The following is a 27,954-nucleotide window of genomic DNA, read 5'->3' as shown; positions in this document are numbered from 1 at the left end:
TGTGAGTCACAAGTCGTGTGGGAGGAGTCAAAGTAAGATGGCTGCGGGGAAGGGACGAGTGTTTGAGAAATCATCAGATGGGATGTTTATCTGTCTCTAACAGGATGCACGGCAGCCCGACTGAAGGAGTGGTCAATGTGTTAGTTGCCCCCGCTCAATGCGGTCTAGCTCGCCAGTTGTCTCCAGGTTACTTGCGCGCTGCTCACCCGTTCACTGCTCTGACATTGTGGAATTCATTAGCGGCTAGTCGTTAGCAACCCAGCGGCGCTAGCACACCGGCTAAGTTAGCAGGTATCCGTGGAAATTGGGACCTCGCAACAACTGTTGAGACTCTGACAAATATCAAAGGTGAGTCACTATTTAATTACCTTCTATTAAAGCGCACCGATATGTCAAACTTGGTGAACTAAGCACATGCATGGTTGACATTTCGAAGCTAGCTAATTATCTTTTTGCAGAAACGTTACCAACTAGCTTGCTACATCATCTCTGATTGTTGTTTTCCCAGCCTAAGCCACTCGGGTTGGCTAACATGAGATGTGGCGCAGGATGATGACTACAAGATCAGGTGTAAAGCCAAAAATACCGTTAAGATAACGGTTAATTAACCAATCGGTTTAAAGGCAAGGTCGTCGTATTTGATGGTTAAGTGCTGGTGAGGTGCGCCAACGTCCAAAGTCTGTCAGACACATGACCCCCAACACACACCATTGATTGATGGCTGACTCTGGATGATAGGGTCCGTGTGTGGACGTTGGAGGATGTTGTTCTCCCTGAAACTCAGTCACGGAGATGCTGTGGTACTCATCCTGACAGCCGAGGCAAAAACACGCAATCCTTCAGTAATCGCTCATCTTTTTTCACCTAAAACTTGAGTAGATCAGATACCTTGATCAAAGGCTACACTCTGATTAAGTGTACAGTACTTTTAACATATTTTATTATGATATGCATTTCCTTAAGTTTTGGGGTATTGAATACCAATACATTTTCCTTGAAAACTTTTAACAAATGCTTGATCAGACTCCTGAACTGAACTCTTACTGACTTTTTCTTCTTCTTCAGATCTTTAAAATGCATCTCAAGTCGTTCATAAGCATGGTCAAGAGTTATGAATAATTTAGCTAATATTAGACTGCATTAGAGCTGAAACAATAAGTCAATCGACAGGAGATTTTGTATTTATTTTTTAAAATTTGAGCAACAATGCCAAAGCTTAACTGATTACAGTTTCACCAATGTGAATATTCTTTTTGGCACATTTCAGCGATCTCCTTTGTATTCTGAAACATTGGCAAACTGCTGCATTTGAGCTCTGTTCAGTTTCACTTAGTTCAATTATTTGGAAGAGAATCACCTAATATCTTGTATTTATGTCTTGTTTCGTGCCTGATCATTTAACTTTCAAGGCTGACATCGACTCTCTCGGAATAAGGTTGTGATTTGTGCGCCATATCGGTAAAAATATTTATTTTTTACAGAGACGTCTTGTGAAGCTGGTTGTCACAGTGAGAGGTGGTGGTTTACGGAGAGGAAATGTTTGTTGGCACAAGAGATCAGTAAACAGGCGACAGGAAATTAATGATATGCGTTGCAGGTAGCACATAGGTAGCAACGCTTTGTGGTGTTTGTGTTTCGGATCCGCTTTGCCACCGACTTAAAAAAAGATATGTGTTAGGTGAACGGAGAGTCTGCGCACATCTGTCGCAGCTGCTGCTACGACAGCTCGCTGCCTCTACCCGCTGCAAAACACAGAAGTGATCCTTTAAAATAACAGTAAAAAAACAAGAAACTTTGGAAGCAAACCACTTTCAGTCTGTCTGAATGTCTGAGAGAGTTTATGTTTGCTTTTAGACATTGTGGTGTGAGAATACAACAGTCAAGTGGAGCTGTGTCGTGGCTTACCTTTGATAAACTCCCTTGTCTTAACTTTAGCTGAACTTTGAGCTCATTTTATGGGTGACTTTTATGGTGCTGTATGTGTGTGACATGAAAATAAAACACATATTTTGATGGTTTTGTCATAAAGTCTGTCAAATTGCTGTAGATGAAATAGCATTCCCCCGTCATGTCTGGGTCTAAATTCATTTGGCAGATTTAAAGAAAAACAGTATTTTCTTTGAGCAACACGACTATCATTAACTTTGACTCGCTTGCCAAGGGGCTGGTGAATCATTAGAAGAAGCGTGGACGTTACATTTTACCTGCGTATGGTAATAAGGAGAAACATGGCCCTGTATTGATTTAGGGGAGTCATGAGATCTGGTGCTTGTGTCTGACCTAAGTCCAAGTCCCATGACTTTAGTTCACATTATGTGACCATGAATAGAAAAAAAAGGAAATCTTCTTTTAAAGTTTATTTCTCTACACTTTGTTAATAGCATTGAACTCATTGACCTATTGTTTTATTCAAACAGATGTCACAGAAATAGCTCTCATCACCACTAACCAATGCTTGTGACGTCAACTTTGAACAAAATGTATTTCAGGGAAATACATTTTCACTTTCATAATAACAGTTTCTCTTGATGTTTAATATCTTTTTAGTCTCAGATAGGCCTGTTGGCCTCAGATGTTGGGCATCAAAGCCACTCCTGCAGCATAATCCACATGTTGAGCCATCTGTTCAGTTCTTTCCAAATAATCCTCACAGTAAATAACCAGATACACTACTTACGGCAGATATTTTTGGAGCTTTTAGGACGTGATAGCGGAAGCAGTGTATTTAGCGACATTATGGGAAAAACTACAGTGTTTGTCATCCAGGTTAAGAGTATTTGATACTCGGAAGAGATTTTCAACTGGGATTATTTTCCATAATCCCTTAGCTCAGAAACAAACCGGCATTGGTTCGATTCTTGCAGGTGTTTCTGTCTCTCCAACGTGACTGCAAACTGCTCACCTGTGCACTGTGGCCGCTTCCTCTTGTGTTTCGCCATTTCTTTGCGATAACATGCAAAACTGATCAGCCAGATGTTTTATCAACAGAGAACATACTTTGCACACAACTCTCATATTCTCAAGTTAGAGCACAGACCGTTCCTCCCGTGTTGAGCATGAAGGGGGATGTAGCCTTTCCACAGATGGACCGAATGAGTTTCCCTGGTAACGACGTACTGTAAAGGCTCACTTATGTGTTTGTTTCAGTAAAACACAGAAACAATACAGACGCTCATCGGCACAGATGATGGATGTCTGACTGAATGCAGACGTATATCATTGACATTAATCTCACTGGAATTAGTCAAAACAGACATTCCCATCTGGGTATTTATTATTATTATTTCTGTCTATAGAAAAGTTTCTACAATGTATACGTACAGTATTTGACATGTATATAGGCTAAAACAGGACATTTTGAGAGCCAAACTAATGTAAATACAGACAGATTTTCAGGTAATATACACTTGAAAACAAACAAACATAATTTATCATTTTTGGAGCTTTCAAAGATAGATTGTGAAGCTGCAGTTCAACATGCCGATGTGTCTTGTGATTGTTTACAGCGCAGAGGGGCCGTCCTGACTGGCTATGGGGGGGTGTTGGCTCCAGACCGGATGACAGGGTCTACAGGGCGGACGGGGTCACACAGAACCTGAAGCAGCAGCAGCAGCAGCAGCAGCAGTGGGCTCTTCCTGGATGTACTCTGACTGGCAGTGACAGCGTGTTTTGCAGCAGACCTCCTCCCCCTTCCTCCTCCTCCTCCTCTCTGTGTGGATATACTTTCCCTCCCCTCCCCCTTTCTCCCTCTCCACCTCCTCCCCCACATCTTTTCCTTTTTTTCTTCCCCCTCTCGATTTTCTTTTTCTTCGCTTTCTTCTTCAGAGTCTCTCGTGGTGTCTGACTCCGCCCCTCTAGCCGGGCGCCGGCATGAGCTGGCTGAGCAGGTTGAACCCACGGGGTCCCGGGAGTCGGACGGGCCGGAGCTCCGCCCCCTCTGGCCCCTGCACCGCCGACCCGGAGACCTGCCTCATGGTGTTTGAGAACCACTGGAGACAGGTGAGACACATACAATCACATAGTTTGTGGAATTTCTGTATCATTCTGGTCTCAGTCTTTCATTCACCGTGAAGTGTACAGAGCAGCCACACAGGCCGCTGTCCACTTAGAATATTATTCACCACATATTTGAAAATATGAAAGTATTTTCAAGTAATGACCAAAAGGACAAAATGAAGACTCGTGTTCTAAGAAGTGTCCATCTAACCCGGAGGTTTTGAAACTGTGAGGTGTACCTCCCCTGGGTGTGTTGCTCACTTCTCACTCCTTCTTTTTTCTGAGTCATATCTGAACACACAGACACACACTTTAGATTCAGCGTGACTTCCACTTTGGGAGGACATCATCGTATCTGATGTTACGGCAAAGAAACATCCACGAATCCAATAATCGTAGAATAAAAAAAACGTCACTCCAAGACTCCAAACATTTTTTTTTTTTCAAATTTTCTTCGGTATCAAAATGATCCAGTGATGGTTGTCTGTACATGCACGGGTACATTGTCAGCAGGAACTAGTAAAAGCTAGTTCTGCAAACTTTAAAGATGATTTTGTTTGAGGGGATTGTGGCCCAACTTAGATTTTATTTCTTTGTATAACACTTTATTCTATTTAATGTCAAAACAGTGTAAAAGGTGATAATCCCAATTCCCCAAAAGTCAAGGGTTGTTTCTTCGTTGAACTGGTTGTTTTTTTACAACCAACAGTCCAAAGATATTCAGTTTACAATAAAATAAATAATGAAACGGAAAAACGCAGAACATCCTTAAATCTGAGAACATGTTGTAGCTTGACTTCAAAAAAATAAAGGTTACTCATTTCAGCACAAAATGTGTTACACCACCCCGCACAGTCATTTATTCATTCACAGTGGCTGAGAAATATTTGCATGTTTTTTTTTTTTTGTTAAGCAGATAAAAAGTAAATGATAGCGAGACCGGTTAGAATATTTTTCCTTCGTTTGAGTGAATGATTATCCGTCCTGATGTTCACACCTTCAGCTGGCTGCTGCCAGCGCTGACGAGAGGGGCCGGGCTCCTTCAACATGATGACTGGCTCGTGTCCAATCACTGGCTGGATGTTTTATGGGTTACAGAGCCGGGCCACTGCCCGACCAGAGACTTTCCTCAGAGGCAGTATCAGACTTCTGAGTGGTACCTATTGGTTTGTTATGGGGGGGCGTGAGTGTTGCCTAAGCTTTGCAAATGTACTCTTTCCAGACCAGACTCTTTGCGTTCCGCCTTATTAATTAGTTCACGCAGAAAGCCGTGTCACAAGAAGCAGACAGCAGTCTCAATAGGTGGATAAGCTGCAGCTGAATTGCCACATATCCACTCGGTGTTAAAGCACTCCTACATGTCTCCACATGACTCCGAGTACTGCACCCAACATGCACTGGTTTGGGGGAAACTGGCGCACCCTGTCCTTTGTATTGAAATATCAATCCTCCATGTTGTCATAGTTTGTAAGTGGAGGGTCGGGATAAAGGCGTACATCTCATACTTCAGTTACATGAACGTGGATGTGAGATAATAACACAAAAAAAAACCCACAAGCATGTGTTGTGCAACATTCACCACACTGCTTCTGCACGAGCTGCTCTCAGATCTGTAACGGCACCGGTGCTGCAGACATGCCGACCGCTAGACCTGTTGACAAATGTTGCAAAACGTTTATTGTTTTAACACCACAAATATGTCATTTTGGTACATTTTATCCTAAAGAAATAAAACTGTGTTGCGAATGACTCTGTATTGCGTTTGTAATATCTGTCAACGCATTTTACATTTTAGTATATTACGTAGAATGATTTTGCATAAATTGAATATGCATTTTTGAATATATCTTTAAAAGTAGAAAATACACAGAGGGAAGAAGGCTTTCAGATTTGACCGTGCATCATATCTATCATCATAAAGAAAAGATTCTTTTACTTTTCTTTTATCGTATTCAATTATGTTTTATTGCCTTTTATGCACCGTTGAATCCTTTGACTTGTGTAAACCTGTATAGAGGCGGCTAATAACCGAAGCAGCTAAATGGAATCCAGCCATTCCTAATGTCATTAATTACACCTGCGCGTTTCCTGCTTTGACACGTCAAAATGTTCCTACATTCAGGTCTCGTGGGTGTTGGAGCAGCAGGAGCCCTCGTCCTCCAGCGATGACCTGACGGCGGTGAGGAATCACACCGACCAGATGCTGTGTCTGCTGGCGGAGGAGCGGCCTGCCGAGAGCCCCGAGGGTGGCACCGGCATCGCGCCCATGGGCCCCATACTGGAGCTGGTGGTCACCGAGAACATCCTGGAGCGCCTGGTCCAGTGGCACCTCCGCCGCGGCCTGGACCCCGACAGCCAGGGGGCGCTGCTCAAGCTGTTCGAGATGCTCATCGGCCAGTCGCAGCAGTCGCTGCTGCAGCACACGGCCGTCCTCCACCCGCTGCTGAGGCTGCTGGGAGCGTGCGCCGACCCAGATCTCGGTTGCCCTCTGGCCCTGGAAAACAGCCTGGTGCTGCTGCTCAACCAGGTACATTCAGTCTACACACGTCTCTAATGTGCATATAGATACCTTCAACCCACATCAGGAGGTGTTTGTTGTTCTGGCTCAATAAGCAAAATGTAATCTGAAGAGGAGAACAGGATTTTTAGATTGAGACTAGATACCCCACATATGGTCAACATCTCGAAGATATTTTTTGTCAGAAAGGAGCACAAGTTGACTAGAGTCGTGTTGCTAGGCAACTCCAGAAATTCCAGTAGACTACTTTAGATGGAAGTTTGCTCCACAGGAAGTTTACCTTGCTAATTCTGCTGCAATATGCGTGCAAAAGGAAAGAACGTTAAATTTGGATGAAATTGTCAATTTCATACGAGCTCTGCACTAAAACCTCATGAACTGAATTATAGAATCATTCTCATGAGCACGCCATTTCCCCAGAACTTTGAAACTAGGGTGCTTCGCTGAAATCAGGAGACCATATTACTGTTAAGAATTGTGACACTGTAAACCCCCACCAGATCTGCGTGTCCATGGCACGGCAGCCGGTGGTTCTGGAGATGTTGTTCCGGGCGGCACCGGCCCAGCAGGGCTCCACCAACCTGCTCATCTTCTCCCTCCTCGTGCCGTTCATCCACCGGGACGGAGCCATCGGACAGCAAGCCCGCGACGCGCTGCTGCTGGTCATGGCGGCCTCGGCCAGCAACGAGTCTGTGGCGCGGTACATCGCCGAGAACTCCTACTTCTGCCCGGTGAGTCGTGGCGCCCATGAGAACTATGAACTATTAACTGACAAGGATGCGGCTACGGAGGGTGCTGAATTTGGACCCGTGTATGTGCGTCGGTTGCATTCGCTCATACGGCAATGCAGGTTTACTTCCTCTCTGAGGTTTTGGGGTGAGTTTTGCTGCTTGTCCTCTTGACCTAGAAACTGTTGTGGGTCTGACCATTGACTTCCCCTGAGAGGAACATGTTCTGTCAGTCACACTAGCTCGATCATCACTGAAAAAAAAAAAACAGTCAGGAAAATCTTTTGAAATTTGTCCCCAAACGCCACATCGACTAAAGGAGTCACTGTAACCTCATTTAACACGTTTTTTTTGGCCATAACTCAACAATCAACAATTTCACCCAAATGTATGATGGAATAAAATGATGCTGTGATGACATTTTGGACAGACATGGATGTAAACCGCTACATGACTGGTTGGCGGAGGCACACAACCACAGAAAATAACAATGAGGTTTGAGTTGTTCACCTTATTCCCAACCTGGTTTTGGTATTTTGGCATTTTTTTGATATCTGAATAGGGCCAAAATTAATCTTTGTACAAAACCTCTTGGAAAGCCAGTACAATATATTGTCATGACTCATATTCAAGCATTAATTAAATCTCTTTTTCAGCTGTTAATAACTCACAAAGTAGGGCAGAGATCCGATCATTTGGGATTGACGGTTTATTAACATCCTCGATATTCTTCAGTTTCGTTTTCAGTTTCCACCCACCATGCAGAGCTCTATGAGCTTCTTTCAAAAAGAGAAACATTTGAAAATGTGCAACCTCGTCTTTCACTCTCTGTTCCACGGTCAAAGAAATGTTTTATTCCCTTTTTACCTCAGCTGACTGAACAGTAGTCCACATTTCTATGCGTAATATCATACTCAGCTCTGTTATTTACAGAAAAGGCCCATCCGTATTACATACACATGAATGTGAGCTGCTCTTCAATGATGTGATGGTTGAGGACGGCCCATAATGTGAGATCCAGGCTCACTTTCGACACTGCTTTTAAGAAAGAGAGGGTGCGTTTGTGTGCATGTATTTGTGCGCTCGATGTAATTCTGATGCATCAGTGATGGTGTGTGATAATGGAAGGGGAAGGATGTGACTTTGTACTCTGACGAGCCGTTAATCCTTATCTACATTTTATCAGCTCTGCCTCAACTTAGAAGGCTTCCTGCAGAGCGCTTACAAACTAACCACCTTAGGCCCTGTCCACATTACTCCGTTTCTCCTTGGATGCAGATTTGTCAAATAGAAACGATCTCCGTCCACACGGGAGTTTCAGCATCATTCTCCAGTTGATCTGCGTCCACACGGCAGCCGTCGAAGGCGGACAGCACGTGACCATTAACGTACACTGGGCATGCGCGTGACAGTGTAAACAGGAAGTGGATTGCTTGCTTAGTTAAAAAAAAAAAATACGACAGAGTAATAAAGTAGTCTTTAATAATGAACGGTTGTATTTGATACTTAAGATCTTCCTCTAAAATCTCCCTCTATAAACTCAAACAGACACAGTTCGTGGAAAGTTTTAGAAGTTTTATTTTTCAGACGTAGTTACAGTGCTGCGGGTCTCTCGCGCTCTCTCTCTCTCTCCAAATTTACTTTAACATCAACACTTACACATAAACGTTTACTAGATTATGGTCCATCAATGTGGTCAACACACGTCTCTCACTCGTTTCCTCCGTGTTGTTGATGTCTGTTCGCACTAGTAGCTCTGAACATCATGTCCGCCTAGCTAGCTTCTAAGCTAATTTTAACATTACCGCCAATGGAGAAATGCTAACCGCGATTAGCATTATAGCGCTGCGGTTCTATCTCTCTCACATCAAATTTACTTTAAAATCAACACTTACACGTAAACGTTTACTAGAATATGGGTCCATAAATGTGGTCAACACACGTCTCTCACTCTATTCTGCTCTTGCTTCGTGCAGGAAAGCTTAGTAGATCGCTAACAGTAGATCCGTGAAATAAAGACCATGGAATCCATAGAAGAGTTTCAAGACTTCAGTGTGAATCTCTTATTTGTAAAACTGTGGAAACACAATATGAAATATGGCTTTACAAACTGTCCCTATACACATTACACGAATACAAAACAACAATCCATGATATAGCCAGCATGTAACATGTCCGCCTAGCTAGCTTCTAAGCTAATTTTAACATTACCACCAATGGAGAAATGCTAACCGCGATTAGCATTTAATACAACACAAATGTTATACTAAACACGCGAATAGAATATATCTACGTACATCTTTTCATGCTTCATAAAGACATACTTACAGACTAAGGTCTCTCAAGGCTACCAAACGGAAGAAGTAAAACGTTAGTGCAGCGTGTCTTCTCATTAGAATCGAAAAACAACGAGCTGCTCCATAGGGCTGATGCTGGTCACACCGCTCGCTAATCACTCCAATAACAGCTGCTTCCTCCACAGAAATGCAGACTTTTACTGCACAACAGCTGCTAGCTGTTGTGCTAGCAGCAACATCATGTAGCTGTTGTGCTAGCAGCAACGCTTGCAATTAGTTATCCATGTTGAAATGAATAGCTGGTAGCCCAGTTTGTTTTCTTCCGGGTACGGGTCACGTGATAGTGAGTGTGACGAATCAGGGACGGAGACGTCATGGTTGCCAAGAACCAATCCAGTAGCGAACACGGGTGTGGGCGTAATTTTTTCTAAGCACATCCGTATACGACCGTCCACACGCAAACGCAACCCCGGAGTTCTCAAATACCTCCAACCTCGGCGGAGTTTTCAGATTCCTCCGTTTAGGGTGCTCCAAAACTCCGGCGTAGTGTGGCCGCTCAGTGTAAACGTAGCAAATACGGAGTAAAAACCGAGTAGTGTGGACAGGGCCTCAGACTGCTTAACACAGCTGCTGCTTTACACAAATCAACAGTAGTCTAAACTACCAGAACAGCTCATCGAAGGATTCAACTGAAACGTAACCACGTGATGGAACACGGCAGTTCATGTAGCAGCTTACCTTAAAGAAATGATGCAGATAAAAACAAAAATTGCCTTTAATTAATTTGTGATCACTTTGATGAATTAACTTTTACTTTTAGATGAAATTGAAAAACCATTCGATGTGTGTTTTGACATATTTTGCAGTCTGTAAATGATCAAAAACAAGAAGATTGGGAGCTGTGTCCACCTGTGTTGTTGTAGTTTCTACAAGCCGCCACTAGGTGCTACTAAAGAGCCATGTTTTGCTCATTGCACTTTAACAAAGTATTTCTACTAAATCAGGCTGTACTAACCTGCTGGAGTGTGATAGCTACTCATATGCGTGCGCATACATTAGAATATCACGCCCGTCGTTTTACATCCAGTCTCAACAGACAACATCTCTGGTCACAAATTACAGCAACCAGAGCGGACGGTGTCGCGTGTCGAGTGTGTCTGCACACCGTACAAAAGCTGCGGTCGGTGCTGTTATCATGCGTTAAAGAGCTGGCTCAGCTATTTTCTGCACTGCGCTCCTTCCAGCAGCTTCAGTCTGACCTACTTACAGGCAGCAAGGACCGGCGGAGGTGGCATCAAGGACCCAAACGCTCCTCTCCGAATCTTAACAGCTCCACATTTCTGCATGGTGTGTTTCCACTGGTGCAGCAAGCAAAAAACAGTTTCATGAATGTCATCAGCTGTTGTCAAAACACTTAAGTTACGAGGGCTTTTTTTTTTTTCATCGTGTCTTTACATACTGAGGCTGCAGTAGGTTAGCGAGCTGTTGTGCATATCTGTTGGGTCATTAGCGGTGTAATGAAAACACAATTTGTTTCAGCCAAGATACAAGAGAATACTGCCAAGTATTATGTAACCGACATAAACATAAACATGCCATCTCTGGGACTAAAACCTATTATCTTAATCTCCTGATTATTTTCTTTTGATTAATCATTTAGTCTAGAAAATGTCAGAGAATTGACATTGACATCTTGAGATAACTTTCTTTGTCAGACCAACAGTCCAGCACCTCGACCCCCGCCCCGTCTGAAGCCCGTCTCTTGTCTCCTCTCAGGTGTTGGCGACGGGCCTCAGCGCTCTCTACTCCTCCCTGCCCAGGAAGATTGAGGTCCGCGGGGACGACTGGCACGCCCTGCGGCGGGAGGACTGGATGGGCGTGTCGTCGCTCGTGCTGTTCATGAACTCGCTGGAGTTCTGCAACGCCGTGGTGCAGGTCGCTCACCCGCTGGTCCGCTCCCAGCTCCTGGACTACCTCCACAACGGCTTCCTCGTACCTGTCATGGGCCCTGCTCTTCATAAGGTAGGGAAAAGGGGGACGGGAGGCAGAAGGAGGATCAGTTACTTGAAGACATTATTATTATTATTATTATTACGTTATCGTGATTTGAAGTGAATTAGCAGGAGAACCATTGTAGGACCTTGTTTGGTTGCTGGACTTTCCTCAACAGATGAGTCAAGAGTGGGAGTCAAAGCAAAAAAAATCATTTCTAAAATCTCATTTGCCGCCTTCATCTTATTCATAATCGCGCTGATCTCTTTTGCGGTTCTGTTGCAACATTTCTGCGTGTGTTTTGTAGTCGTCGGTGGACGAGATGATCGCCAGCACCGCCTACCTGGACCTGTTCCTGCGCAGCGTGTCGGAGACGTCCCTCCTTAAAACCTTCCTGCGCTTCATCCTGCTGCATCGCCACGACAACGACACCATCCTGGACACGCTGCTCACACGCATCAGCAGCAATTCACGGGTATAACTATATATATATACATACGTGTGTGTGTGTGTGTGTGTGATGGAGCCTCAAGGCCCTTATGTGAACTCAGTTGTGTGGGCGGTGCGTGGGCTGAGAGCAAATATTGATTGAAAGCGTCTCCGGCAGAATGCAGAAGTATCTGGTTTTCCAGAACAATCGCGGAGAGTAAATGTCATCGAGTCTGCTTCATCCGGCGGCTCTCGCATCGCACATTGTTTGCAGTCGGTAAAATGATGCGCAGTGAAATGTTTAGTACATGATCTTAAATTTCAGTCACTCTGAGGGAATCTTTTGTTTTTGTGGAGGTCAACAATGAAAGCACAACAGAAATAAAGCGGCGGTAGTTTTGTCCGTCACTCGCATGAAAACATTTTGATACTGCAGTACCGTTTTTATTACTGGAACACACCTGGAAAAGTGAAACGTGTCACAAATTTACGATTTGTGGGGGAAAAAAAACACAACTTATTAAAAAAACATCATATCCCACTGCTTTCCTCGTCTGTGTGTTGCAGCTCTGCATGGTGTCGCTGAGCCTCTTCAGGACGCTCCTGTCCCTGAACTGTGAAGACGTCATGCTGCAGCTCGTTCTCAGGTACGTCTGCACATCTCGGCACGTCTTCCCAAGCGTTAGGTTTTTTTAATTTGCTCATTTGACATGCAAAAACAGATGAATAGATGAGTGAATATTTTTCTCCATACTCTGATGAACTTACGGTTAATATTTGTGTCACTCTGTCACCACAGCACAGAGCACTTCTCCCCCTCTATCATCTGTTTGTTAAAGTACCACCTGGTCCTTTCAATGAGCCATTTTATTTTATATGAAAAACATTTACACGGCAAAGAGACACACTTTGTGTCCTACCTTGCACAATGTTGAAAAATGAAACATGGAGGTAGTTTAGTTTTCCTCTGTCCCCAAACAGTCACAGATCTGTTTCTGTTTTTACCATGTAAAGTGTCTTTGAGTACCTTTTTTTTTAAAGCGCTATACAAATAAAATGTATTATTATTATTAGATAGTGAATGTGCTGTTTCCACATATTTTTTACCAGCCCTTTGTGAACTTCTAAGGCTAGTTTTGCCTATTTTTATCTCCAGGACTAAAACAGCAAATCCGGCTGCCTGTGACTTATTACTCTCAGTATTTTCTCACCAGGACAATTAAGAATCTTGGTTAACATGTTAGCTAAAGTCTGTGTCCTCTCAACTGTCAGCAGCAAGATAGAACAGCCGACGTGGCCGAAGAGAGAACGTGGTATGGAAATATTTACCTGTGGTTTGCTCCCCAGGTATCTACTGCCCTGTACCCACGTCATGCTGAGTCAGCGTCGCGCTATCAGGGAGACGGACCTGTACGGAAAGTCGGCCGACAAGTTCCTGTCGCTGATCCCAGAGTGCTGCCGGCTGAACGCGGCGTCCTCCGCTGAGCGGGACGACGACAGTGCATTCTGGGCCAAAGGTGAGCAACGAACGCTTTGGACCGACTATGGACATGTTGAACATGAAGCACTTTGACTTGATGTTCTGTTTGTTAAGTTTTTGTTTTTGCTTGCGCCTGACATGATGTTGTTTCATCCTACTGTAGTGAACAGTCCCAGCACAGAGTCCCCAGCGCCGCCCAGACCCAGCACCCCATCCCGCTTAGCCTTCTTCATCCGCCAACAGAGCAGCGGAGGTGGACCGGGAGGCGGGGGTCCCTCCACCCCCACCAGCACGGAGCCGCTGCAGTCGGGCGCCTCCTCCTCCTCCCGCCCTCTGTCCCCCGACAGCCCGATGCACCAGCAGCAGGTCAACACGGAGTGTCTGGACTGGGACTCGGGTTACCTGGAGTACCTCAAGGACTCCCATCGGGACATCGAGGTTTGCTCCTGGGCCTGCCGCGACTGGTCGGCCCCCTACGACGGGGAAAACCCCTCGCCGAGCGCGGCCCCTCCGCCCCCGCCTCCTCCCGCCTCCAACCCCGCCATGGTTATGTTCCCCGAGCATTTCTCTCTCCAGCAGGGAGGAAGCGGCGGCAGCAGCAGCAGCGGCACCCCCCCGGGCCAGCAGAGGGCTGCCGTCGTGGCCGCCGCGCGGTCCGAATGGAGCAGCTCGGAGCGGGACAGTGGCGAGTGGGACATTACCATCGGCAAAAACAACTGCATCAGCCTCACGCCGCGCTCCAAGAAACGCAGCCTGCAGAGGGAGGAGGTCCTGCCGAAGCCTCTACCTCGTCTCGTCTCGTCCCCCTCCTCCTCCTCTTCGTCCTCAGCCACCCCTGTATCGGCCTCCCACGCCGCCTCCTCCCCAGCACCTCACAACCCCACCTCTGCCGTCACCATTAGCTACCAGGCCATGTATAACGGAACGACGGGGGACGGGTGCTCAGACAACCGGGACCGAGGACTGGAGGTGAAGAAAGTGAAGAGGGACTTGGGGGAGCAGCAGTATTTGGATGAAAACGCCAATCAGAATGGGTCCCTCCTCACCTGCTCCTCACAAAGCTGCGTTGCTCTGCCGGCGTCCATTTTTAACGACAGCGAAATGAGCGACGCCAAATCGCCTCGCCCCAATCCGATTTCCTCGCAAAGCCCCGTCGCCCAGCCGACGTCAGACGCCAAACCGCAGTCCGGCGACGCCTCGAACCCGCGCCTCGCGTCCTCCGATCTTCCAGAAGCCAACCAGACGCAACAGTCCGTGGACAGTCTCATCCGGGAGCTGCTGGAGCAGGCTCCGGGAGAGCCGCAGCACCCCGGGGACTCCAACGGCCAGGGCATCAGCATCGAGGCCTTCACGCAGGAGCTGAGGGAGCTGGAGGACCGGGTGAGGGAGCGCGGCAGAGCGGCCTGCCAGCAGGAGGAAACCGCCACAGAGGGCCGTTCGTCCGAGCGGCGGCGGCGGCGGCAGCAGCAGCAGCCGGAGGAGGAACAGCAGCTGTCCTCAATACCGGAGGCGAAGCTGACGGGCGACACGAAGGGAGACGGGCCCGTGGTGGGCCTCTGCAGTCCTGCCAGACCGCTGAATCAGCCCACGTCTCAGCCGTACACAGGTGAGACACTTTCTGTTGCTGCACGTGTGTGTTTTCAATCTGGACTTTCTATTTACGGAGGGGCAACTGTTACAAGTGCGATGACTATATTGGTTGTATTTTCTTTTTTAAGCTATGCCCAGTTACGCAATTATGCATAATGAATGTGTTACTTTCTTTTTTTCAGTGCTGGGCAAATTATTGCATTCATTAATTAACGCTGACAATTATTTTATCGCGCGTTAACGCAGTTTTCTTTTTATTATTAAGTGGACATTTTTAACACAAGAACCGGCCGGCAACGAGCGAACAGTTGTTTGTGTGGCGTCTCTTCCGTCTCTTCCTGTTTCCTTCACATACATTCCCCTGGGTCCTAAGTCCCTCCATGTACAGCTTCTTATCACCCTCTATGTACCAACGTACATTTATAACAAATACCACACATATTACGGTAATCAGCGTTGCATATGTGTCTGACCAAAATACCAAAAAAAGCAAAAAATAAATTATTCATTTAAATTCTTTTTTTAGAGTTTTTAAAGTGTTTTATGTATAATAAGCATATCATTTAGTTATCGCTAGTGAGAATTTAACAAAAAAATAAACATGACGTGAGGTTTGCAGTTTTCACGGTGTATATTTCAAATTGCATCTATTATACACATGAAAATAAAGTTGTGAACACCGGCTGAATATCTATTATCAGAATCATAACTGTATTTTAACTGCTACTGTGTAAAGGGAATACTGCTGTTAAAAATAACCTTATTTGTTTAAAGTGTTTGCAAACCAAATGTTATTGCACTTTTGTTCATATAGCAGTACTTTTAAAATAAAAGTGTGCAATACACTACTTTTGAATTCATTATTGAATTTTGCTCATAACAATGCGATTAATCGCAAAAAAAATCATGCGATTAATCGCGATTCAAAATTGTACAACATTTTTAGAAAAATTATGCTGACTTATTTTGTGTCCTGGGATGTTCAGAAATTCAGGAGGATGACACTCATCCTCCTGAATTTGGTATTCTCAATAACGCTGTACACAGACCATCCATAGTTTGTTCCCATGCAGCTGAGCTGAAGTTGTGTTCCTGTGCAGGTCCGTTCATGGTGGTCCTGTTTGCCAAGCTGGAGAACATGCTCCAAAACTCGCTGTACGTCAACATCCTGCTCACGGGCATCGTGGCCCAGTTGGCCTGCTATCCTCAGCCCCTCCTACGCTCCTTCCTGCTCAACACCAACATGGTCTTCCAGCCCAGCATCAAGTCGCTGATCCAGGTATGCAAAAACCTGCGACACGTTGACCCAGGATTTGCATTACATTTCTAAAGCGGATGCTCGGCACAGACTGGGGAGAATAGTTTGTACATTTCTGCTTGAACTGGTGACAGCTTTTAGTCTCCCATTCGTGGGCATAGTTGTCCACTTCCTGCCCACCTCACTTCTGTGCTAACTCGCGTTCCAAAAGCATCATGCCCACAATGCATTTACGTAGACTTTTCTTTATTTATATTCTATTCCTGTCCATATTCAAAGATGCTGTAAATGGATGACTAATACTGTAGTTACTGACCAAGTAATCGAAAAACAAGCCTTTCAATCAAAACCTTTTTTTTCCCCCCCGACTCCCCTCAGGTTCTAGGTTCTGTGAAGAACCGCATCGAGGCGTTCGCAGCCTCTCATGAGGACTTCCCTGCCATGCTGAAGAAAGCCCAGCAGTACCTGGTGGCCCGAGGCAAAGTGGAGTGGGCCGACTCGCCCGCGGCTGTTCCAACCCTGCGGCGCTCCGATTCATTAGGTGTGTGTGTGTGTGTGTGTGTGTGTGTGTGTGTGTGTGTGTGTGTGTGTGTGTGTGTGTGTGTGTGGCGCAGAGTAGGACGGGTCTGGGTTCTCTTCAGACCTGCTGGTTGTGTTTGGTTCATCTTGTGTCACTGAACTGTTGGTTGACGGTTAGTGGTCAGTGTGTTCCTCTTTGATCCTGAATCAATGACTAATATGTTTGGTTGAACAGATTTTAAAGAGATAATTACATGAAGAGTTAATCACTAATGAAATTGTTAAAATGAATGTATACAATTTAAGAGGTGAGCCTGATATGACACCAGAAAGCAGAGAAGAATCAATCTGCTAGTGAAATCACGTTCTTGTTTTTATTTCAACACAGATCAACGTCTTCAAAAAAATTTCTACATTTTTGTCACTTTTGTGATTTCCATTTTTTGCCTTGTTTCAAAAAATTCATGTCACAAAAATCCCTGAAATGAGGAAATCTGTTCTGGGAAGAAGTAGAATTTAATAGTGTTGCAGTAGTCTAAGTGTGAATGTCAAACAAAATCATCTGAACTCAACATCCACTAAGTAGCTTTGTTCCAGATCTTTCGGTCATCTTTGAACGCTCTGTAAAAACCCAGTAAGTGGACCTTGGGTTCAGATTAATTTCCTTGTTGGCACCGTGCTCACTCTATTCCTATCTCTCGTTCCAGTGAAGAGTCGTAAGCCGTCCCTCGGGGACCTGATCCTCCGGCACACCAACAGCCCGACCCGGGCCCGCCACGCTGCCCAGCTGGCCCTCGCGCACGTGCGGGACGGCGGCCAATCGCTGCACAGCGCTCTGTTCAAGGGTGGCGGAGGCGGGGGGGCCTCCGGCCTGGAGAAGCAAGCGGAGGCGCTGCGGGTGAAGAACGCCGTCTACTGTGCCGTCATCTTCTGTGAGTTCCTCAAGGAGCTGGCCGCCCTGGCTCAAGAGCATGCCGTGACTCTGCCTTTCCCCCACAGCCGGGAGGCCGAGGAATAGACGAGAGAGGGACTCTTCAAATCTAGCTCTTAGCCGACCATTTCTTTTTTTGATTTGGCTGTAAAAATAATAATAATAAGAGTCCAGAGGATTCTCCCATCGACAGGACGAACTGGAGCACCGAGACTTTTCTGTCACTAAAGTAGAGTCGTCGTGCAACGACACGGCCGAGAAGATTTTTTTTTTTTTTGTACCAAAATCATTATAGGATACCTACAGGACTGGAATAATATTCCCTCATCTGTAAACATCTACGACATTGTGCATATCATGTATTATATTTACATTCTATACACAGAAGATCTCAGTCAATGCTTGAGATTTAGGAGCTTGTATATACACGTTACCGCGTCACGGCATAATGCGACACGCCGAAGCCACACACAAACGAAGTAGGTGCACACGCCGGTGCTAGTCTCTCTGTGTTTTAAGTTTGAAAAACGGTGCTTTTTTTCAGGCGGCGCAGAGGAGAAGGTTTCGTCCTGAACAAAATTGGAACGAAACAGCAAAAATAGTTTGGCAGAAAGAAACTATCGAAAGCGTAGACGCGTCAATCAACCCGCAAAGCGATCCGATAGGGAGAAACCGTAAGTGATCCTCGGAGCATCTCAAGTGTCCACTTTTATTCTGAAAACTGTAACACGCAGGTGAGGGAGAGTGTTACGTTCTCTCCTGTGAATCAGCATGGCCAACACAAGTACTGGGAAAAAACAAAACTTTGGGTAATGAATACCATTTTTTTTATTTCCTTTTTTAATATTTTGTTTGTCTTTTGCATTTGCACCATTTTTAGACATATCAGCATTGCGTGGGAGCAGGTGTTGTCTGCCGGGGGTTTATTTTAACTCCTTTCCAAAAAAAAAAAAAAAGGGTGACGCCAACTCTCCGGGCCATCAGTGAGCCATTCAGTGAGCCTGTTGCCATAAAGGAGGCCGTGGGGTTTTGAAAAGGCAGCGCCGCTTTGCAAGTCGTACCTTTTTATGTGTCATTTAGTCTTTTTATTATTTTTAAAAGACAGTCAGACAGAAAAAACGGCGAGACGGGAAAGGTTTCTTTTTCTTTCTTTACTTGGGAGCGTTGGCATTTACTTTGAACTGACATTTGGGAAAAAAAGGTCACGATGCGTTCACTGACTTTTCTGTTAAACAGGTCTTTGTTGTGAGCTAAAAGTGAAGCTTGTAAGAAGCAATCTCATTCTCAGTTTTACCATCTTTTATTTAGCTTCCAAATATTGTCTCTTTTGGAAGAGACGGGCCAAACCGACCACGCAAACTGTTCCCTCCTGGAACTTAACATGCTGCTATTGTTGTTTTCTTTTAACATTAACGTCCATTTTGTTCTCGGTGTAATTTCGTTTGTAGGTACCAAGTACAAATGTGCATGCGAGGATGTGCCAGTGTTGTGATCGGCATTTAATTTGTGTAAATGTTTGTGCGTCTGAGGTTGAATGAGCTCGCAGCCACACAGTGTTTAAAAAGACGAAATTCTCTTTCGCTATTTTTTCTTTTTTTCCTCGATGTTCAACCGTCTGAGGCGCTGGAACTACCAACACGCGTTGGTAGTTCGTTTTGTAAGATGGTAATTCTTTATTTTACAGGTCTGTTCGTTTCTTTATGATTTTCATAAAACTATTAAGAAATGGAGGACTTGTAAAGTGAAGCATCGCCTGTATGACTCCTCTGTATGATCCATCTAACTGTGCCCCGCACATACTAGCCATTCTCTCTCTCAATGCCTGCCATCCTGCCATCTTAATCTTTGAGATTGAACATCGTTTTTTTTTTTTTACAACAGTTTCATCCGGACAAGTCGTCGTCGTTGGTCACGTTTGTAAATGTCCTCCTCCATTCCACTTTTCTATGGACTTTTTCTAGACGCGTTTCGTAACAGTTAGTCGAGAGTCTCTGCATACGAATCAAGGCCGGATTTATAATTAGTTCGTTTAGGGTAAGTTTTCTTTGGTTTGTGCGAGAGTGCTGAGCACTAACGGGTAACTTGTTTTTGGATGTTTGAGTGACTAATTCGGACAATTCCTTTTTGAAATCGGTCCGTTTAGTATTGAGGGAGAACTCTGTGTTTGACGACATTACACAGACTCTGATCCGGTCTGTCTGTTGTTGTGTGTCCACATTGACGAAATCATCTTAATATCTCATTTAGGAAATATGCAGCGTTCTCCATCGATACTGGACCAATTATAAAAACCTCTGTCACAATTACTCACTTGGACACAGAAACATGTGGAATAGGGAGCAGGTTTAAAAGTTCCCCTTTAAATTAGCTTCCATGCGGTAAGGTTTTAGCGGTTAGTGAGTCCTCCCGGTGACTAAGACTCAGACTGAATGTTTGCTCCCGCTTAATGAAATCGGTAGAGAATTTACCCGCTGCCATCGGTCCAACAGTCTGTTCATCTAGCCTGATTAATGTCTCCTTTTCCCAGCTAAGAAGGCCAGAGGCTCTCACTCCTCACCAGGGTCCTCTGCTTTCACACTCAAGATTGTCTTTTTTTAATTTTTTACAAACGGTTCTGATAGAGATAGCTGGTATTTTCTCAGTGCTATCGCTTCCTCGGTTCAGTCGTTCAGGCACGTCAGTTGTGTGTAGTTCTGTGACACACTCGTGGACACCAAAGACCATCTCCATCCACTGTCTCTGTTTAAGCACTCGAGACAGTTTCATGGCACGTAATCTGTAATAATCCATATTCACAAAGCACTTTTTTATAAATGCTTTCTAGTAACCCCACAAAAAAGATGCATAATACAGTCATTAAAAGTAAGTCCTCGTATCCGTTTGATACGAGGAAAATGTTAAAGGATGGAAACCATAAGGATGAAACTGTCCTCACCAAGCTCATTGGGCCAGGTGTGTTCTCAAAATGGAGCTGCTCAGTAACCCTGAAATGCTAAACTTTTTTTTTGCCCATGCACACCTGTCGACACTTCCTGCAGTCATTGTTCACCGCTTACTGTTCCTTGTTTTTCAATATTTACTCGTATTTCATTTTGAGGAACGTAAGTAACGTGATGTTTTTATAAGGGATTATTTCAAAACGGGGACTTTGACTTCTTCCTGAGTTGTCAGGTGACGGACTGTGAGCTTGTTCTAGTGCAGCGCTGATATGGGGAGACACAACTACCACACAGTGGGGAAGAAAAACAGACAGGGGAGTTTGGCAAATGCAATGGGGGTGGTGTGGTTACCGTGATGGATTATCTAGCTTTATGGAAGTTGTTTTTCACACTCTACAAGAAAGGCAGCAAATAGCTTCCTGTGCTGGTAGAGTCCTCCAGCTGTTCAGGCACCAGAAGGGATCAATACTGAATTTAAGTCTTTAAATTTACATTTGGGAGAGTTATTATTTTTAAATATGCAGCAACTACGACGGCTGGATGCTGTGCAGCCCACACAGAAAGGTCTTTAATTCCAGTTCCGTTGATAACCACCAGAAACATCTTACTGTAGTAGCGGAAACCAAGTAAATGAACCGTCTTCAAGGAACAGTGTGTAGCATTTAAGGGGGCGGGGGGTCCTAAAGCCCAGAAATAAGGCTGTAGATTGGGACATTTGCGGTTTCACGTTGGCCAAAGGAGAAGTTTCAGCTGGAAGCAATCTGCAACCTCACCACTAGATGCTGCCAAATCCTACACACTGCACCTTTAAACAAAAACAATCATTAAAATCAGTTTATGTATGTCTTTACAATAAGGAGTCAAGGCCTCAATGTGAGAGGCCTTTTGTCTCAGCTCTACTTATAGACTCAAAGTTTATTTGCTTGATCATTGTGTTAACTGACAAAAGATGGTGGTGAGTGGTGAACCCAAAGCTAAGCTTCAGAAAATGTTTTTTTTATTTTTATTGTGCTGTCCGTGTTTCAGACGGATATACTTGAACACTACAATTCAGTGAGTTGAAACTATAATCGGATCCTTTCGAATTCACCGTTGTTTTTAGACGGGGCATGTTAAGTTTTGTATTTTTAAGTTGGCCGTCTGTTTGGCTTTGACAATATAATGTACGGTTCATCTGAAGGGACTTTCACATCTTTCACAAGTTTTGAAAAAGATTTTTCAAGTTTTGACTTTATGCTTTATCACGGGATGTACCGAATCTTCTCTCTACTTTTTCTTTAAAAAGCTCCGACCCCCCCCCCCCTCCCCTCTGACGGATTTCTCCCCTATGATCTATGCAACACATGCTCTGGTGTCCCCCATTTAAGGCTGAAACATGACGTGGACTGATGTAATGCGTAAATACTGTTTAAAAAAAAAAAAAAAAGAAGCAATGGGTCTAAAATGCAGATGTATGTGAAAAAGCCAACAGGAAAGAATGAAAATCACGCTAAAAATAATGTAATGATGAATGTCAGAAATATTTTTCTATATTTTGAAATCATTAGAAAAAAAACAAAGGACAAAAATACGAAGTGGGCAAAAAGCTGTCTGAAGAACACTACAAAGGGAATGTTTCTATTAATTTATAAATTCTTTGCCTAGCAATATCGCATTTGTCCCGGTGTCCTTTCTTTGTCGTCTTGTTGCTGTACGTACTTTAATCTGTGCTCCATGTCGCCCACACATCAGAGCTCCACTGGGGCTCCCAACCTTCATGAGTAACATCTACTCATCAAAGATTGTGTGGATATACATTCAACCAAAGAGGGATTTCACTTTTTTTCTCTCAATTTTTTTAATTTAACAATTTTTAGAGCCCTGAAAAGGTAGAACTTTCCAGTATTACCTGTAAAAACAGCAAAAACTAGAATGTAAAAAATATATACATTATTGTGTGTAATAGAAGTATCTGATGATGAAACAAACCAGTAAGCATGTTAACACGCTCACTGCACAAACACTAAGTGAAACCCACTCAGCCCCCGAGAACGTGGGGGAGCCCGTCACGATGCAGCAGCTGTCCTCCCTGCTGGAAAACCACCGTACCGGTATGAAAGACGACATGGCGGCGCTGATACAGACTTCATCTCAGTCACTACATGTTTCCATGGACGTGCTGCGAGGGGATGTGATTTCATTTAACAAACGTCTCATCGAAACGGAAACGATAGTGGGCAAAAAATTTGAGCGGCTCACTTCGGCCGAAGCGATCATTAAATCCATGCAGTCACAGAATAAACTTCTCTACGACCGTGTGGAGGACCTGGAAAACAGGTCCCGAAGATCCAACCTCCGCATCGTGAACGTACCAGAGGGCAGCGAAACTGGCAGGGAACCGAAGCAGTTTCTAGCGGACCTGCTAATGGAGACGACGGGACCGGAGTTGTTTACTTCACCTCCGCTGATTGACCGCGCACATCGCACCGGTCCGGTACCAGACCGAGGCTCCACCAAGTCCAGGTCTTTTGTTGTGTGCTTTCACAACTACTCTGATAAGGACAAAATGTTAAGATGGGCCATGAAACACGAATTAAAGTTCCGCAATGTGACTTTGAGAGTGTACCAGGACATGAGCGCTCCCCTTGCCAAGAAGAGAGCGGCATTCAATGACATTAAGCAAGAACTGTACAGAAAAGGGGTCCGCTTCGGACTGCTACACCCGGCCCGTCTGCGCGTCACCTTTGAAGGAGAAACCGTCTACTTCGACACCCCGGAAGAAGCAAAAGCCTTCTACGACCGACAGATAGCCGGCTAACGAAGTCATGATCACGGTCATATAAACGGGTACACGGGGGTGGTTATATGTACGGCTCTCCTCCTGATATGTAGACTATTTTTTACTTTATTTTTTAAGTTTCTCACCGGTTGGTGATATGGTTATTGTTATCCCCGCTACTATTATTGTTAAGGTGAGAGCCACTTCTCTCTTGTGCTTTCTAAAATACACACCACCCCGTGTAATACAAGCTTACGGTCTGATACGTTTCAACATGTACTTGTTGTGGGTAATTATACTTTATTATTACTTACTGTGATGTCACAAAGTTGGTCTTTCACACTAATTTAATGTGTTGGGAGAATCTCCCATTTAGGAGAAATTAAGGAAGGCCTTACTGGAAGTACAAGTTAAGGGAGTCCTGCAGCTAGCCCCTGTTAGGGAGTCCAGCATAGGAATGGTGTTTTATGTTCAATATGTTGTAGTTTTTAGTGTATTATATAGTTCCAAGTTGTACGGCAAGCGCACTGCCCCCATGTCAAAACTAACCTTTAACCTTAAGCACAAAGTAGACCCATGTCAAATGTAATAATGACAGGAGGAGGTACTACCAGAATTGTTAGCTGGAATGTCAAAGGACTAAATGGCCCCATTAAAAGAGCTAGGGTCTTTGCTCACCTGAAAAAACTCAAGGCCGAAATAATTTTCCTACAAGAGACACATTTATCAACAGCAAACCAAGTTAGATTACGAAAACCCTGGGTTGGTCAAATCTTCCACTCTAACTTTAATAGTAAATCAAGGGGCGTGGCTATCCTTCTTCATAAAAAAGTACAATTCACTGCAGCAGACATCATCTCAGACCCAAATGGCCGTTATATTATAATTTCAGGTTCACTCTTCCACACACCAGTGATACTTGTTAATGTATATGCTCCTAACTGGGATGATGAAGACTTCATAAAGAAAATTATCTCCAGTCTTCCTACCCTAAATTCTTATAATTTAATATTTGGAGGAGATCTAAACTGCTTAATCAATCCCAGTCTGGACAGATCAAACCCTACTTTAAAACCACCTTCAAAAATGGCAAAAACCTTGTTGGCTTTTATGGATCAGGTTGGATGTGTGGATCCCTGGAGGTTTCGGAACCCCACCGATAAGACTTTTTCTTTCTACTCACATACCCACCAGTCCTACTCTCGAATAGATTATTTTTTTATTGATAAAACCCTCCTTCCTTCAGTGGCTAATACAGAATACTCTGCAATAGTAGAGTCTGACCATGCACCAGTAATTCTAGATCTATCATTTAATCTCTTACAGAAACCCCGTCCTGTATGGAGGTTTAACTCTCTTCTGCTTGGGGATAAGACATTTTGTGAGTTGATAAACAGAGTCATTGATGAGTTTATTATGAACAACCAAATAGACGGCGTATCCCCTTCTCTTCTGTGGGAGACCCTTAAAGCGGTCATTAGGGGTGAAATCATAGCCTTTTCATCGTTGCAAAACAAATTGCGTAGAGAGAAACAGGATCAACTCACCAAATCAATCAGGGACCTAGATTTACAAAACTCAACACCATCCCCTGAACTTTCAAAACAAAGATTTAACTTGCAAAAGGAGTACGACTTACTGTCGACAGTCAAAGTAGAAAAACAATTATTACAGGCTCGTGGATTTCAGTACGAACATGGTGAGAAAGCAGGAAGATTGCTAGCACACCAACTCAAAGTTAAATCTACCTCTCAGCAAATATCACAAATTAAAAACATATCTGATGTTGCTACAGTAATTCCATCTGAAATGAATGATACCTTCAGGGATTATTACTCTAATTTATATAAAGCAGAAAGCCCACCCAACAACACAGACATGGAAAAGTTCCTTGAGGGTCTTATATTCCCGAATATTGATAACAGCCAAGAAAAGAAACTAGACCAACCATTGAATACAAGCGAAATACTGGGATCAATTAAAGCTATACAAAGCGGCAGAGCACCTGGGCCAGATGGTTTCCCCATTGAATTTTTTAAGGGATTCTCAGATAAACTATTACCACTTTTGCTTGATATGTTCAACGACTCTTTAACCCGAGGTACTCTGCCACAAACCCTGACAAATGCATCAATTACTCTGTTGTTAAAACCCGGGAAAGATGCAAATGAATGTGGATCCTACCGACCAATTTCTCTTCTTAATGCAGATTATAAGATTCTGGCAAAAGCCCTAGCTATGCGTCTGGAAACAACAATTCATGAAGTAATTTCTGAAGCCCAAACTGGCTTCATAAGGAATCGCCATTCTTTCAGTAATATCCGCCGCCTTTTCAATGTTATCTACTCCCCTGTGTCTTGTGAGGTCCCAGAGATGGTTCTCTCTCTAGATGCAGAAAAGGCATTTGATAGGGTGCAATGGCCATATCTCTTCAAGATTTTGGAAAAGTTTGGTTTTGGTCCTAAATTTGTGGCATGGGTAAAACTCCTCTACTCCTCACCTAGCGCCTCTGTCGTCACCAATAGATCAAACTCAGAATATTTCAATTTATACCGAGGTACCCGCCAAGGCTGCCCGTTAAGTCCCTTATTATTTGCCTTAGCTATCGAACCATTATCCATTGCTCTTAAAGCATCCCCTAACATTAAAGGAATTCACAGATGGAGCACTGAGCACAGAGTCTCGTTATATGCTGATGATTTATTAGTTTATATTTCGGACCCGGTGGAATCTGTCCCCGCACTAATTGAAATCCTGAAGCAATTTGGGACATTCTCAGGATATAAATTGAATTTCTCCAAAAGTGAATGCTTCCCTTTAAACAATTTGGCAATAAAGACTCCAGGAATGCAACTGCCTTTCCACAAGTGTGAGTCTGAATTCAAATATCTTGGCATCCATATCACCCGTAAATTTGAGAGTTTATATTATAGGAATTTTTCTCCACTAATCACCAAAATGAAGACAGACTTTGACAGATGGAAAAACATCTATACTTCATTAACAGGCAGAGTTAATTTTACCACGCTTTCAATGTCTGCCAGTGTTCCTGCCGAAACTCTTTTTTACTACCTTAGATAAGCATATTACAGGCTTCCTATGGGATAATAAACAACCGCGGATAAGTAAAGTGATGCTACAAAGACATCGATCTCAAGGTGGACTTTCTCTTCCCAATTTCAGATATTACTACTGGGTAGCAAATATACAGAAAATAATATACTGGATCAAACTCCCTCAAGTAAGCTGGTGCCTAAATGAAGCTATATCTTGCCCATCATCTTCTCTTCTAGCATTGGTAACCTCTAGACTACCATTTTCCCCAAGAAAATATTCATCCAACCCGATAGTAATTGCAACATTAAAAATTCTGGCGCAGTTTCGCGCACAATTTGGCTTCAAAGATCTATCTACTGTAACCCCTATTCATGATAATCACCTCTTCCCTCCAGCCAGACTGGACCATGCATTCTCGCTATGGCTTAAAAATGGCATTTTCAACATGGGTCAGTTATACATTGGTGGGGTGTTCGGAAGCTCTGAGGATATATTTAAGAAATATAATATCCCTCACTCCCATCTGTTTCGCTACTTTCAAGTGCGAAATTTTGCTAAATCGAACAACCCCAATTTTCCGAGTCCACCGCTAGACTCCGTGTATGAGGAAATTCTGAACACACCACCAGAGGAAAAAGGATTTATATCCCGAATATATCAAACCATTAACTCAATTACCGTGACTAACATTGTCAAAATCAAAGTAGACTGGGAAAAAGAACTTGCCATGAACATACCAGACTCATTTTGGAACCAGGCCCTAATTAGAGTCAATAACAGCTCTTCGTGTGCACGGTTAAATGTACTACAATTCAAGGTACTGCATCGCCTGCACTACTCCAACTTTAAACTTTCAAAAATTTACTCCAATGTAAAGGATAACTGCAATAGATGTCACAACTCACCAGCAGATCTTACTCACATGTTTTGGTTCTGCCCCCAACTGGCAAATTACTGGGAGACAATATTCAAAGTTCTATCACAGTCCCTTAATCTGAATATTTTACCCAACGCCTGGATGTGCATCTTTGGTGTTCAGGGGAGTGGAGGTCAGACGTTAATGAAGCAACACAAAAACATAATTGCTTTCTCAACCCTCTTGGCACGAAGGAGAATCCTATTGGACTGGAAGTCACCTCGTCCTCCCAGTTCCTCCATGTGGTTAAAGGACCTGGTGTTCTTTTTAAAATTGGAGAAAATTAAGTTCTCGCTGCGGTGACAGCCTGAGAAATTCGAATCTACTTGGGGTCCGATCATACGATACTTTGATAAATTGAAGACTCTCTCATTAGATTCATAAACCATCTGACGTTGTTGTAGGAATTAAGAATAGCAATAACTTCCAATTTCCAGAAACTCATTACTGGTTTCTGTTTGTCTGTAATACCCTCCTACACCATTTTTACTTTTGTGTATACTTGAGCTACTAATACTGTAATGTGCTTTTTGACAATTGAAGCAG

The 27,954-nt window shown here is 43.9% G+C and overlaps 1 protein-coding gene across 1 annotated transcript; it reads left to right on the top strand.

Annotated features, from left to right (window-relative positions):
• The first annotated feature begins 25 nt into the window (after positions 1 to 25).
• Positions 26 to 22,326, top strand: fhip1b (FHF complex subunit HOOK interacting protein 1B). Its single transcript, XM_076081875.1, has 12 exons — positions 26 to 348; positions 3,507 to 3,999; positions 6,119 to 6,523; positions 7,015 to 7,245; positions 11,316 to 11,561; positions 11,839 to 12,006; positions 12,528 to 12,607; positions 13,308 to 13,477; positions 13,604 to 15,046; positions 16,131 to 16,309; positions 16,667 to 16,829; positions 17,515 to 22,326. The coding sequence occupies exons 2-12, from the start codon at positions 3,871 to 3,873 to the stop codon at positions 17,823 to 17,825; spliced, it is 3,525 nt and encodes a 1,174-aa protein (XP_075937990.1). The 5' UTR covers positions 26 to 348; positions 3,507 to 3,870; the 3' UTR covers positions 17,826 to 22,326.
• The last annotated feature ends 5,628 nt before the right edge of the window (positions 22,327 to 27,954 follow it).

This window comes from Anarhichas minor, unplaced genomic scaffold (genome assembly GCF_050575085.1).
Source record: "Anarhichas minor isolate MPS153535 unplaced genomic scaffold, ASM5057508v1 ptg000087l, whole genome shotgun sequence".
Classification (NCBI taxonomy): domain Eukaryota; kingdom Metazoa; phylum Chordata; class Actinopteri; order Perciformes; family Anarhichadidae; genus Anarhichas; species Anarhichas minor.
Note: the sequence above shows the minus strand (reverse complement) of the source record. Positions and strands in the feature narration are given on the sequence as shown.

Coding starts and splice junctions, on each gene's coding strand:
- fhip1b (XM_076081875.1), top strand. CDS start 3,871: ATGAGCTGGCTGAGCAGGTTGAACCCACGGGGTCCCGGGAGTCGGACG. Junction 4,000..6,118: donor TTGAGAACCACTGGAGACAG/GTGAGACACATA, acceptor TCCTACATTCAG/GTCTCGTGGGTGTTGGAGCA. Junction 6,524..7,014: donor TGGTGCTGCTGCTCAACCAG/GTACATTCAGTC, acceptor AACCCCCACCAG/ATCTGCGTGTCCATGGCACG.